Source organism: Pseudochaenichthys georgianus, chromosome 4 (genome assembly GCF_902827115.2).
Source record: "Pseudochaenichthys georgianus chromosome 4, fPseGeo1.2, whole genome shotgun sequence".
NCBI classification, from domain to species: domain Eukaryota; kingdom Metazoa; phylum Chordata; class Actinopteri; order Perciformes; family Channichthyidae; genus Pseudochaenichthys; species Pseudochaenichthys georgianus.
Window position 1 is genome coordinate 16,826,055 of NC_047506.1, and position 12,659 is coordinate 16,838,713.

General features: G+C 40.9%; 1 protein-coding gene across 12 annotated transcripts in view; it reads right to left on the reverse strand.

The window, feature by feature from the left end:
- The window catches only part of ptprsa (protein tyrosine phosphatase receptor type Sa), a 262,747-nt gene that overhangs the window by 43,541 nt on the left and 206,547 nt on the right, over positions 1-12,659 (reverse strand). For 5 of the 12 annotated variants that reach the window (XM_071202895.1, XM_071202893.1, XM_071202894.1 and 2 more), the window contains 5 exons: positions 11,891-12,211; positions 9,840-10,033; positions 8,463-8,489; positions 7,186-7,303; positions 232-825 (listed from right to left, as the gene is read on the reverse strand). The exons of 3 other annotated variants lie outside the window; for them this stretch is intronic. In XM_071202895.1, coding sequence (XP_071058996.1) covers positions 232-825; positions 7,186-7,303; positions 8,463-8,489; positions 9,840-10,033; positions 11,891-12,211 — 1,254 coding nt within the window. The remainder of the gene's footprint in view (positions 1-231; positions 826-7,185; positions 7,304-8,462; positions 8,490-9,839; positions 10,034-11,890; positions 12,212-12,659) is intronic. 4 more of the 12 variants (XM_071202898.1, XM_034082005.1, XM_071202897.1 and 1 more) reach the window with 1 other exon arrangement.

The following is a 12,659-nucleotide window of genomic DNA, read 5'->3' on the forward strand; positions in this document are numbered from 1 at the left end:
ACATGACTGACTATAACTTACTGACTTGCGTGTTACCTTTTTTGTGTTAGTGAAGTGAGTATCCAACGGCAAACAATATTAATTTCAATCTTTTCTCTTTCTTGAGGAGAAGTGAAGGTGGTTGAAGGAGGGGGTGGGGCAGTTTTCATTTTTGTGTTGTTGCAGATTGTTTGTTAGCCAATTGCCAACCCCCTGCCAACCGGGTTGGAAAAGATAACAGGCAAACCCTACCTGTTGCGTCAAAGGTCACCGTCCGATACTGGATAGGCGGGCTGTAGGGCCCTGGGCCTACACTGGTGTGTGCACGTATTTTCACATCGTATGCTGAGTTCGGTTTGAGGCTGTTGAGAACATAGCTGGACTGGCTGGGGGGCAAGTGGAGCTCCTGTGGCGCTCCTCCGGTACCAGTTTCCTTAAAAGCCAAAGTGTACTCGGTGATAACCCCATTTCTCTCCGCCAGCACAGGGGGAGACCAGGACAGCTGTACAGAGCAGCATGTCACATTGGAGCGCTCTTCAATTTGAGGGTATCCCCCTGGCGTATTCTCAGGCACATTAAGTTCTACCAAAGCCTCGTCTCCGAAGCCCCCCCTGCTCTTAGCTGAGACTTTAAAGAGATAGGTGGCCCCCCGGTGAATGTTGCCCACAGAGTACTGTCGTTCTTGGGGAGCAAATTCCAGTGTGGCCAAAGGACTGACATCTTTCCGGCCAAACTGGAGCCGGTAACCATGCAGGTCCATGCCATGAGTGAGAGCTGGAGGGTCCCAGCGAACCACAGCTGATGACTCAGAGTTCTGAGCCACTGACAGATAGGGCAGACCAGGCACTGTACAGAAAAAGAAATAAAAGAAATATTAATTTCTGTGCTTTCAAGAACCATGAAGATGATTTTTTTTCAAGTGACATGTAGAAGTTTATCGCAGATTGAACATATACATGGCATATACAGTTTCTGTTAGTGATATTCAACATTGCTATAGTGCATTTAATATAATTCCTATGCTCTCAAGTCATACGGCATTAGAGCTCCAGCACTGTCACTATTTATACCTACAGAATACTACTGAAGCATTATTTAGCATGTCATAAACACTGCATCTGACCTATCCAATTATACTGTTTGACATGAAAGTATCTGCACTTTCAATAATCATCTTAAATTCCACCATTTGTCAGATAACATCCTACTAAATGGAGTCAGGTTGAGTTGGATGGAGACGTAGAAGATCCTAAGAGCCGATACACTCTTGAGTGATAGCTGTACCTATTACCATTTCATGATACATGTAAGCTATAGCCAGTCTGTACTGCAAAGGATCACTAAAACCTTAACAGAGAACAGTGCCTCTTTCAGCTGTAATAGTCATCTCTTGTTGTAAAATGGATGATCTACATTTGGGGTCTAGACACCATTCTTCAGAGTGGCCCAGTTCTGCTGCTCTTATGGATGACACAAGTCTCATCTTAACTCTCTTTGTAAGGGCTCATCAGTGTGATAGAGGCAGCAGCAGTTGTGGGAAGCCTTCAGTTCTCAAGTTGCCATTGAAGCTTTGTGAGAGATAAGTGAGGCTGATCGTAATTGAGCCCTATCTCTCAGTAAATAGATTCCATCTTGACTTACTCAACTATGTCCCTCCTTTATCAAAAATACAAGGCAGTAGCAGGACAAATATCTGGGAAATATAAGTGAAGGAATAACTGCAGACCAACACCCTAAATCACGCAATATCGCCAGAGCCAACTGTTTTGAGTAATTCCCTGATTTGGAGTAGGTTGTTCAAGCTTTTATCTCTCATTTCTCATGAATTGCAACTTCCTGTAGACTCTCCAAAAAACGTTCCTTTGTATTTGTTCCTTAACATTCCAAAATGCAGCAGCTCCAATCTTGACAGGTTAAAAGAGGTGACCATGTAACACCAATTTAAGTTCATTTACATTGGATAGCCATGTCTTTTAGAATATATTTTCAAATATGTTCACTTTGAAAGGCAATGTCTCGTATTCGAGGTCTATTCATATTGAACATGTGGTTTTTCCAGATTTCACAAACTTCAACACTGCACGTCTTTGAATCCCCAGCAACACACTCACCAAGTGTGAAGTAGATTGGATAAACGGTTCTCAAGACATGCAAATAGACAGACAGATATGTATTGCCCTTAAAGATGGCTCTACATGAGTTTATGAAACCAGTGGTGAGAAGACCGAGTATCTCTGTATATTTCTGATTCAGTAGCTGCCAACTGGGTCGGAAGCAAATTGGTTAGTCCTGGAAGTGAGAGCTTTCTCAGCATAAATACAAAAAAACGCTGAATAAACTGAATTTAAATATTAATAACTCTAGTTCAATGTGTTACATACATTTCTTCATTATCTTAAGCAGCTACAATTATAGATACATTTGCTCCTTCATCACTTACATCCAGCGTTCGTTATATTACGCTGCATGAATTTATATTGCAGCGTCTGTTTGGGCCTCTTTTCTTATTATTTATTTGTTATTTATGTCATCTGCTCTAGTGTATCTTTATACATAATGGACAGTGTGTATGCCCATGTATAACAAGAATGTGTGTGCAGTTCCTATATACCCACTCCCCTCCAAACTGAAGTATTTGGCTTTTTGCCCAGTAAGGACTTAAAGTAATTTGGAGGAGCCAACATTAGTCTGAGGAAAATTGACTCCCTCTCAGTGGCATAGTGTCATTGTGCGTGCATGTCTACATATAGTATGTTCCTGCACCAAGTAAAAAACACACAAAGCAATCCACTCTACAAAGTCCACTCCCTCTGCTCGTATTATTCATTTCCGTTTGCTAATGGTCTTCTTTTTGAGGGCTGTTGGATGAGGAAGACGGGGGTTGGTGGGTGGAAGGTGGCTAGTCAGCTGAGCCTTTGCCGGTAATGGAAAGGCGGGGGCGCCGAGTGTTGGTGAGACGAATGCTCCTAATACTCACCGGAAACATACTATAGCTCAGCTTGGTGTCATTTAAAAGCCCACTCTGCCTCATGCTCACCACCAATCAAGGAAATAAGATTCTGAAATAATGATCCTGTGAATGTGTGTTTTCCATTTTAGATGTATTTGCTTTAACCTCGAAAGGCTCCCAAATGTATCCATTACAACCTTTGTAGCCCCCAGAACTATTTTAAAATATTTGTACATTTATAACAGTGACCTATTGCTCATTGGGGAGAAGAATCACGGGTAGCAAGCCAGCGGATTGGTTTTGGGAGGAGGTGTGGATGTTCATGGTGTGTACTGTGTATGTGTTTGAGAGTGTGTGGTGCTACAGGGTGATGAGAGAGAGAACAAGGGCAGGGAGAGGGGCTGAAAAATGAATGAATGAGGGATGATGAAGGTGACTGGGGACAAGGAGCAATCTGCTGCAAAGAGGGCCCAAAAGGGATATTAGGGAGCAGAAGTGTGTGTGTGTGTGTGTGTGTGTGTGTGTGTGTGTGTGTGTGTGTGTGTGTGTGTGTGTGTGTGTACAAGTGATTCCAGGGTTCCTGGACACTTTGATTGTCCCTCTCCTCAGTGTTCATCTTTCTCCCCCATAACACTCACCTTTATTCTTTCCCCATCTCCCTACTTCTCCCCTTTCACACTGCCCAATCCCCCCATTTCATTTTCTAACCTCCTCCCCCACCCCCCTATCCCTCTCCATCCATTTCAGGGTCGACCCTGGTTCAATCCCTCCTTCTGGGCCTCCAAGCATGTTTCCCCATCAGGCAACTGTATTACCAGCCTGCTGTTGACACTCACTGAGGCTGATTGAGAAAGGGTCCATCAGGTTTCCTTCTCATTTCCTCTCTTTCTTGTGCACACCAACATACACAAAAACATACAATATATTGCCTTTGTGCAAATGACATGGTGCCCGTCATGTAAGGTGATCTGCTTTGAGCTGCACTCCTTCACAATAGAAAGTAATACAAATGTTAAGGACATGGGGACGACGTTTTTTAACCTTAAAGGTCATGACCAATACATCACTCTCCTGTCTTTTGCTCCCTCTGCTTTTAATTCAGTCTGCCTACTTAAGAAGTGTATGTGTGTGTGTGTGGCAGGGGCTCATGGAGGGGAGAAATTGGTAGGGTAGGAAATTGAGTTTTGCAACACATTTCCCATTGTCCATTTGGAGTGCAAGAGCTTTTAAGGAAGCAAGCGATAAAGAAAGAGAGAAGAGAACAAGATGGGCCACTTACATTGATTATTTCTCACTGGACCAAAAATAACAATCAGGAAGTAAGTAAACATGTAATGAGGTGCTCTGATTTTCAAGTAAGCTGTCTGCATTCAGCATTGGAATAAGTAACAATAATAATAATAACAGACTTATGCATCTCTAAGCATGTTTTCACAGGCTGCAACCATCAAAATTATAGACTGTAAGGTATGAGGATATATGGAAGATTTGTCAGACAACAAAATACCACAAGGGCGGTAACCTCTACTTATATCTTCAGTGCCTGTGTAACAACAGTTTATTTGAGTCTACATCTACTCTGACCTGCAATATAATACATATATAATGGAAACCACTTCACATAATTACAAACACACACATATAAATTCCTAAGTGATAAACAGTAACATTTAAATGTTTCCTGTCTGCATTCATACAGTTCTGGTATCTGCACCGCAATAACAAGTATAACATCAGCCTATGACTTAGGGTTTTAACATCTTTAACATTCAGGAACCTTTTGCTGCCATCGGGGGGCCACCTATACTTTGTGTGAAGTTGCTAAATACAGCTTTGAATGACTACAGGCACTTATCTTTTCATTTGTTTTTTCTTCCTCTATAGTGCCAGTCCCTGACTTGGCATTGCCTAAATCTTCCATTATCAAAACACTTCTTAAGTCTTTGCTTGTACTGTAGGCTCAGAGGTACATGTATTGTGGCTTATTCATCATTTAGGCTACTTGTAAAGTGTTTTGTAGCATGCTGTTTCATTTTGTTTTGAGTTTGTTGTTGGTAAGTTTGACTTTGTTTTCTTTCCCAACACTTTCCTCTTATAGAGGACAATGTATTTTTTCCACTGAAACCTGAAAAGATGATGCTTATATTGATTGCTGCTGCTGCTTTCAACCCAGTGAACTACTCTATAATGTGAAGATAGGATGCCAGAAAAACATTTCCAGACATAAACATTTTAATCTTTTGTCAATAAAGTCATATTCAGGCCCCTTCTAAAACATTGTCTCGCATTGACCATAGGAAGTCGTTTTTCAAAGCAAGACAATGGAAAGTATGAATCATGAAAAGGCCATTTTTAAACCTGGCCACAGAATGACTGTTGTTTGTCTGTGTCCACAAATAGGTGCACAGTTGTACTTGTTGTTCTCTCCTAAAAAAATCCTGCGGTTGATTCTTTTTCACCAGAGAGGTTTTTCTGGAATGTCTTGAAGATGAAAACATTTGATTTGAATTCAATTTGAAGTCTTTACTTTTGTCATAATGTTTTGTATTGATGTTGCTTTTTAGGACTTAAAAGACTATGATGTCATGCTTGTCTTCAAGTAGATAGTTTAACAGCTGTCGCATAAGTTATTTGTGTTTGTGTGTTTTAAAAGTACAAACATGCAGAGAATTCATGTGATAGAATATTTCATGTATTTTAAAGTGTGCTTGCTTAGTTAAACAAGGGTGAACCACATGAAAGAGCAGTCTTGCAGGACTTTTACATACTATATTTAAATGATAGTCCTAAGAAAAGCTTGTTTGTCTACAATGACACTGGTCTTTGTAATTATATAAGCCTGTATAATTCAATCCTTTTGTCATATTAGTTCCCTTTGTTTGTTCCAACTGGTATTTCAGAAATCCCATAACATAACAAGCAGGAACATTCGCTATCCACTAGTCCATCCTAACATCCCTTCAAACAAGCAAAACAACCACTTTACCAGCGAGAAAAACGCTTCTCCTAACCTCTCACCTCTTCCCTTATTCCATTTATCGTGGCCCCATGGCATAAACCTTTTCTTTACACTTCAATGATAAAAAGACGAGGCTTTCCCTCCGAGGGACAGACGGAGTGTACTAGACTGACATATCAGTCAGCGGTCCCTGACAGGAGGATGGAGAGTGACACCACTCACTTCAGCCCCTTTGGCAGCGTTGCACACCCTGTCACCTGTAACACACACACCTGCCAGGATCTGGGAAATGTGCCTTTGTTTGTGTGTGTGTTGGTTTGAGAGGATGCTTTATGTGTGTTTATCTATTGATGTGTTGGGTTTTATGCTTGTGCTGTATAGGTCTGCACACAATTTAAGTGTGTGATCAACGGTGGAGACTGCAAGTGCTCCTGAATATGTGTGAGTCAGAAGGTAAGTATGCACGTGTGTTTGTACATAAGTATGAATGCAGTTGTGTACATATTGGATCTCTGAAGCCTTCGAATGCCGACTGGCACAGATGCTTGCACAAAGGAAGCTCCTCTCTTGGCTTGATGCCTTCAATTATGTCAAGGTAGGTTTTCATACTCTGAGGCAGCCAGCCTCACAGGTTTAGATCATGTTCATGGTATCTAAGCCGCTAGCTCCAACACAGGCTCAAACGGTCCAGTTAAACTGGTGTGCCTACCTGTGGTAACAAGGGAAAAAAGTGAAGAAGATGAGGCTTTGTAGTGTGCAGGCATTAGCCTCCAGTATTTCATCCTTAAAGCTCAAACCAAAGACCCAACAGGGGCTTTCAAGCTGTCATAATCTGTCTGAAAATCTACCACGTACCTCATACCAACTCCTTGATCTCTAAGAATCGTTTGATAGTCTTCTGAACATGATTCAAATAATAAATGCTACCCTGGTAGGAGCAAACAACTCAACAGACTGAACTGTTCTTGCATCCAGATATTGCTTAGAAAGGTTTATTTTGAAAAATGTATTGGATACATTTTAGAAGTTGAAAATTAATGTTCATTTAAAATCATGTATTTCAAAAGCAATAATCTTGACTAGAGACATGCCTTTGATACGGATGCGTAATTAATTACAGATGAGAAACTTGTGCATCTGTCCATCTCTTCTTTTCCATGTTCGGATCAGTTAAACAGTGACTGTTAACAGCTGGATGTGAACGATGACTAACCCCTACACCCCGCAACCTTTATTGCCGTATATACAAAACTTCTGATAAAAAGCCAACTAATAAATTGTATATTTTCGTACTAACCTGCCCCTTTGGTCACCACCAGTTTTGGTTTGCTCCGGGCTCCATCCCCCTTGGTGGTGTAAGCTGCCACCGTGATGGAGTAAGTGGTGTCTGGCTTGAGTCCTCCAATGACCATTTCCTATGGGAGACAGGAACAGGAAGATGTCAAAATGTGTCATGAATCTTTTAGGATTTGACCCCCTTCATGCAGCTCAAACTGCCTTATGCAGCATGTTAATCTAGGTGAAGTGTCTCCCAGTCCTCTTTATTGAAATCCACTTGGCATGCATTACATGTAATGTTTTGCTTCCATGTAATAGAAGACCATGCCAATGAGTAAATCCTTAGAGTTTCCATGGTGGAGTTAGGGATATTAGGTATGTAAATGGAAAGCATCCCTTCATATTCCTTTAGAAATATTCCAATCAAGAACTTAACTTTGCGATACCTGCATGCTGAATACATCCTGCCCAATCGCTGGCAGTGTTTACCTCAGCCATTAAGTTTCCTTGAGTCCTCTTCAAAGAGAGGCTTCCGATCAATTCTAATGAATCTTTCAGTCGAGCAGGTTTGAACGCATGCAGAATGAGGTTTTTAACAGGCTGGTTGGCAGAGGGATGGGAGAGGTCAATAAAGGTAAATGAGCTTTAAGTACTGTCTTGCACTTGAGATGGTGTTCACGTAATGCAGATGGACTGGGGGTTTCAAATGCAGGTTCAAAATAAGGGTACATTTTTGAGAGAAAACTGCAGTCGTGAACAATCCTCAGAGATGCGATGAGGATTTCGAGTAGGTTTCAAGGGCCATACATACTGTACATGGCCCAAATGTACAAGGGTCTCAATATTTCTAATTAAAGAGATACAAAAACGTATAAGCACAGTAATTCTACGGCACCACATTGAAAAATAAAATGATATTGTTTTAACACACACAAAAAAGAAAAAACACACACCACCAGAGCACAAGACCAAACACACTGTATCAACACTCAGCATGACACTAGTAGTATTAGCATTCCAGGCACAGTGGGCAGTGGATATTGCATCAGCCATCAATTTTTAAACTAGCTGGCAATAGAAGTTTGTCCTTTTTTACCTTAGCAGCATAAAGGGATATTGTAAAAGGATGGTTGGCCAGACAGCTGAGGTGAAACCTCTGAGCTACTTTTCTATCCAAACTTATTAAATAAAGATATGAGTGGTTATGTAAACCATGAATTCAACCGGGAAGATGCAATACCCACTGTTTATACCCTCTCAGCTACACAGAGCACTCAGGCGAAACTTCGTACTCACATATTCAGCTGTATCGTCCGTTTCCCACTAACCCCCCCGCCAAAGAGGAGAGCGCAGGAAAGAAAGTAATATTTTTTTTAAAGAAAGACAGAAAAAAGAAAGGGAAGAATAGGATTGTGAGAGATGGGGGCATTAGAGGTTTGGGAGCAGAGGGTTGGATAGAAATAGGTCACTGGCTTTGTGAAAGCAGGAGAGAGAGAAGCTGTTGAAGGTTGTGTCATAAGAAGCAGCTGCAACAAGGTTGAGAGTTGTAAAGGTCTGCCTGTGTGGCCTGGAGACGTGTGAAACTAAAAATAAGGCACCTCAGTGATACTGTTAATCATTGATAGCTACAGCCAGCAGTGGCATTAAGATGTATCTTTAAAATACTTTTTTTTATTTTTTTATTTACTCACAAAAATATTGCAACTTAGAAGATATTTCTTCCAGGCATTCTTTGTTGACTGCTGGGTGTGTGCTCCGCTTGGGTCTTATAATTTAAGTTATTTAAGCTCATTCTACTCTTGGATTCGTGGTCAGCTAAATGCCAAAGAATGCAACGTGATTCTGGTGGCATTTGGCCTAAATAGAACATAGAAAGAATAGATTCTGATTCATTCATTCCAGAAATATGTAGAATTGCGTGCAAGTTTTCTTTTCTGTTTCGTTTACCCTATTGCTTTAAGGCTATCATTTCCATTTGGATGATTGCTACTGTGCACGAAAGTCTCATTTTGGCTGGATCCTCATACAAGTTTTGTAAAATGAAAAAAAGCCCATTATCGAGGGCTCCATCACAATTTGAGCTGTCAGTGCAGGCTGATTTTGGGTGAAATGTTTTCATGCCAATTTTTACCCCCCGAAGGCACAGAATACTATAATCAGCATTTTCTTTGAGTCTTTGCATTTGATACAAGCACACAAGCAGACATTTCATGGCAGATGTTGCCATAAAGAAGGGGTCTAGATATTGCTAATAAAAGCCATGGAGGCAAAAGAGGGAGGACAAGATGAGTGAAGCTTTGATTACAGTTCTTGTTGTGGGCTGAGGGGAAAATAATATTACAGCAATATGAAATGAAATCCAAGAGGGAAGAGCACCCATATCGCTTCCCATTCTCCAGCAATATTTGGGAAGCCACAACAATGAGTATAAAGTAAACAATTTGCGGTTTCTCTGAAAAAAAGTTTCTTTGAATTTTGAATTAATCACTGTCACTTTGTTTTGACCTGTTTTGTGTCTTTGTATCATAATTGAAAAACAGATGAGAAGTCAAACTGGCATATTTCCTATTTAATTTGAGCAAATACTGCATGAATGCATAGTCTAGGGTGCTTTGAGGCTTGATTTAAAATAGTTTGATGATTTGTACAAAATAAACTGAGAGATGGTCATACCTGGGCATCGGCCAGCATGACATCCTTGATGAGGGGCAGCCCCCGTGACTCGCCATTTTCCACACGGACATAGTGAACCTGGTAGCCACGGATCTGACCGTGCTGCTTGCCTGGCGTCAGGGAGCGCCACATCACCTTTAGTGCTGTGGAGTTGAGGACCTCAACCTCCACTCGCCTTGGAGGAGCCCCAGGAACTGTTTAAGACAAAACAAAAACTGTAATCAGATATAAGTGGGAGAGGGAGATAGGAGGAAATATTCTTCATGAATCAAATGCAAAACAAGGAAAAAGCTTCAAATCCTTTCACCATTTCTAAAAGCAATGCAGGATGAGACTGGCATATTAAACAATGTCAAGACATGAATTACAGTACGTATACACGGACATAGAATATCCATGAAACATACCAAAAATGGGCTAAAATGATCATAACAACAACAAAGACCAACACTCCAGGGTCAATCTTACGCAGTACGCAACACTTTATCCTCCGCCTTTTCAGTATGTGTCTGCTGTATCTGTCTGCCATCAGTTGGGGCTCTCAGTCATAATGATAGGCCTTTATGGAAGGCCTTGCTTCTAGGCCTTTCCGTATGCCCAGACTGACCCTTTGTGAGATGGATGTGCCATTAAAATACCTCTTACACTGAAACTGCATTCCATTTGATCCTCTTTTCCCTTAAATCACAACCCCATTTCCTCCATCTTCCCAGGCAGGATCATGCACCAATGTTGTTTATTACCAACATCTTCTCTACCTTTTAGTCCTGACACTTCTTTTTTTTTTACCTGGCACTTCTTTGTCACACGTTATTATCGTAACTACACCAGCAAAGGTGTTATAGCTATTGTCAGTGTGCTGTGGCTTTCAACGCTGCAATTCCAGATGCTGGGGTTTTTAAAAAGGTACGGTTACAATTTGAGCTCGTCTCTGCTGTGGCACTCGTTGAACGTCAGTGTCAGAAAAATGCTTATAACGCTGTGGTAATGGATGTGAAATGGATCGTGGAGAATAGAAGGCAATGTCAGCCATCCGTCAATGATTTAGATGTGCTGTGACATGCCCCCATCTTTACTTGTCATTTAAGATGTTTTATTACTCAACTGCTTTTCCTTTTTGTCATTTATTTTCTGCTATTTCACTTGGCTATATTATGTTAATGTTGTGGTTCTTTAGAGCTTGAGATTTTCTTTTACACTTATCTCGGCTTTTGTGTGTTTTTAAAGCAGTTTGTGGTACAGAGTTGTTTCACATGTAGAGCAAGGTGTATATAAAATGCATTTATCTGTCCTTTCTATTTATTTATTGTTAGCATCCTGAAGCACGTATTCAAGTAAGTGGATCTGATTTGCAACCTTTGTCACACACCTGCTGGTTTAACCTCCAACCTACTGTTGCTAGTGTAAATGCAAAGTTCGATTTGGCCTTGCAGTGGTACTGCACTCATACATGCTTATGACTCTCAGCTGACCAATAGGATACAGTTAAAAGCCTACAGATAGAGGCAGGATATAGGATGTGGCAACTATTATGAATTGCATTTGGTTTGATATGTTTTATTAGCAAGACACTTGATTTCCCAAGTGTTCAGTGTGTAATATTTTCCTTTTATAGGGTTTGGTTTACTCAGCTATATGTGGTCCTTTTACTTGTAAACAAGGATTTCAGTACACTTTTGTAACCATTCTATGAAATAATCTTTCTATGGCGCCCATGTTTGTAATGTACTTTAGCTCAAGGAAAAACATAATCTAAATGACTAATGAAGGGATAAATATATTATTAAAGAGATAATTATGCATTGTAAAAATATTATTATATAATACACTAACAAGGAAATGACATCATGATCCTTGCAAGAAAATAGGGTAATTATAAGTATATGGGTGTCATAGAAATCGTTGCTTTCTAATGTAAGATGAATATGTACTTCAAACATGTTGCAGCAATTCCTTTCTAAACAAATACACATCCAACTCCAAGGGTTAGATCACAATTTAACTAAACTTTCATTACTACATTAGCCTCTAAATATCAGAGATGTATGTACCGTCTTCGTCTGTGCGGCAGATCAGGGGCTCGCTCTCAGGGCCTGGGCCGATCTCAGTGAAGGCAGACACAGTGATGCGGTACTGGGTCCACTTCTCCAATCGCTGCAGCAGCACCTGCTCGTCTGTGGCAGGGACTGTGGGCTCCTCCAGGGCCTCCCCATCCTCACTGCCACCTTCTGACGTGCCCACCACCTGGTAGCGCACCCTATACCCCGCCAGGTCACCGTTCTGACTCTTCAAAGGTGGGGGGCGCCAACTTACCAGCAGGGTGGTGGAGCTGGTGCTGCTGCACTTAATTTCTTGAGGGGGGGCTGAGGGCTCTGGTGAGGTGGAAAGGACAGGAAGGACGGGGGTCGAGGACGAGGAGGACGGGGAAAGGAGGAAGGAAGGGGTGAAAAACAAAAAAATAAAAAGATGGGAGAGATAAAGAAAATGATAAAAGGATAAAGAAAAAACAACAAGACTAATTCAAACCAAAACATTGCAAAAATAAAGGCTGAGGCAAACTATGTTTAAAAAAAAAAAAAATCATCAAGCAAATGTCAACAAAAGAGGCTTATATGGACAATGGTACATGATTTTGTAATAATGAAACAAGATGGCTACCCTTTTGAAATAACTAGGGACTAATGCAGTAAACAAAAGCGTCATGGTATTTATTTTTTGCTCAAGCAGTGTTGTTTTACTATCACTGAGGATATCAACATAGCAATGTAATAATTATTCAAGAAAAATAAGTTCTCAACAACATTGTGACCTGAAGCCCTA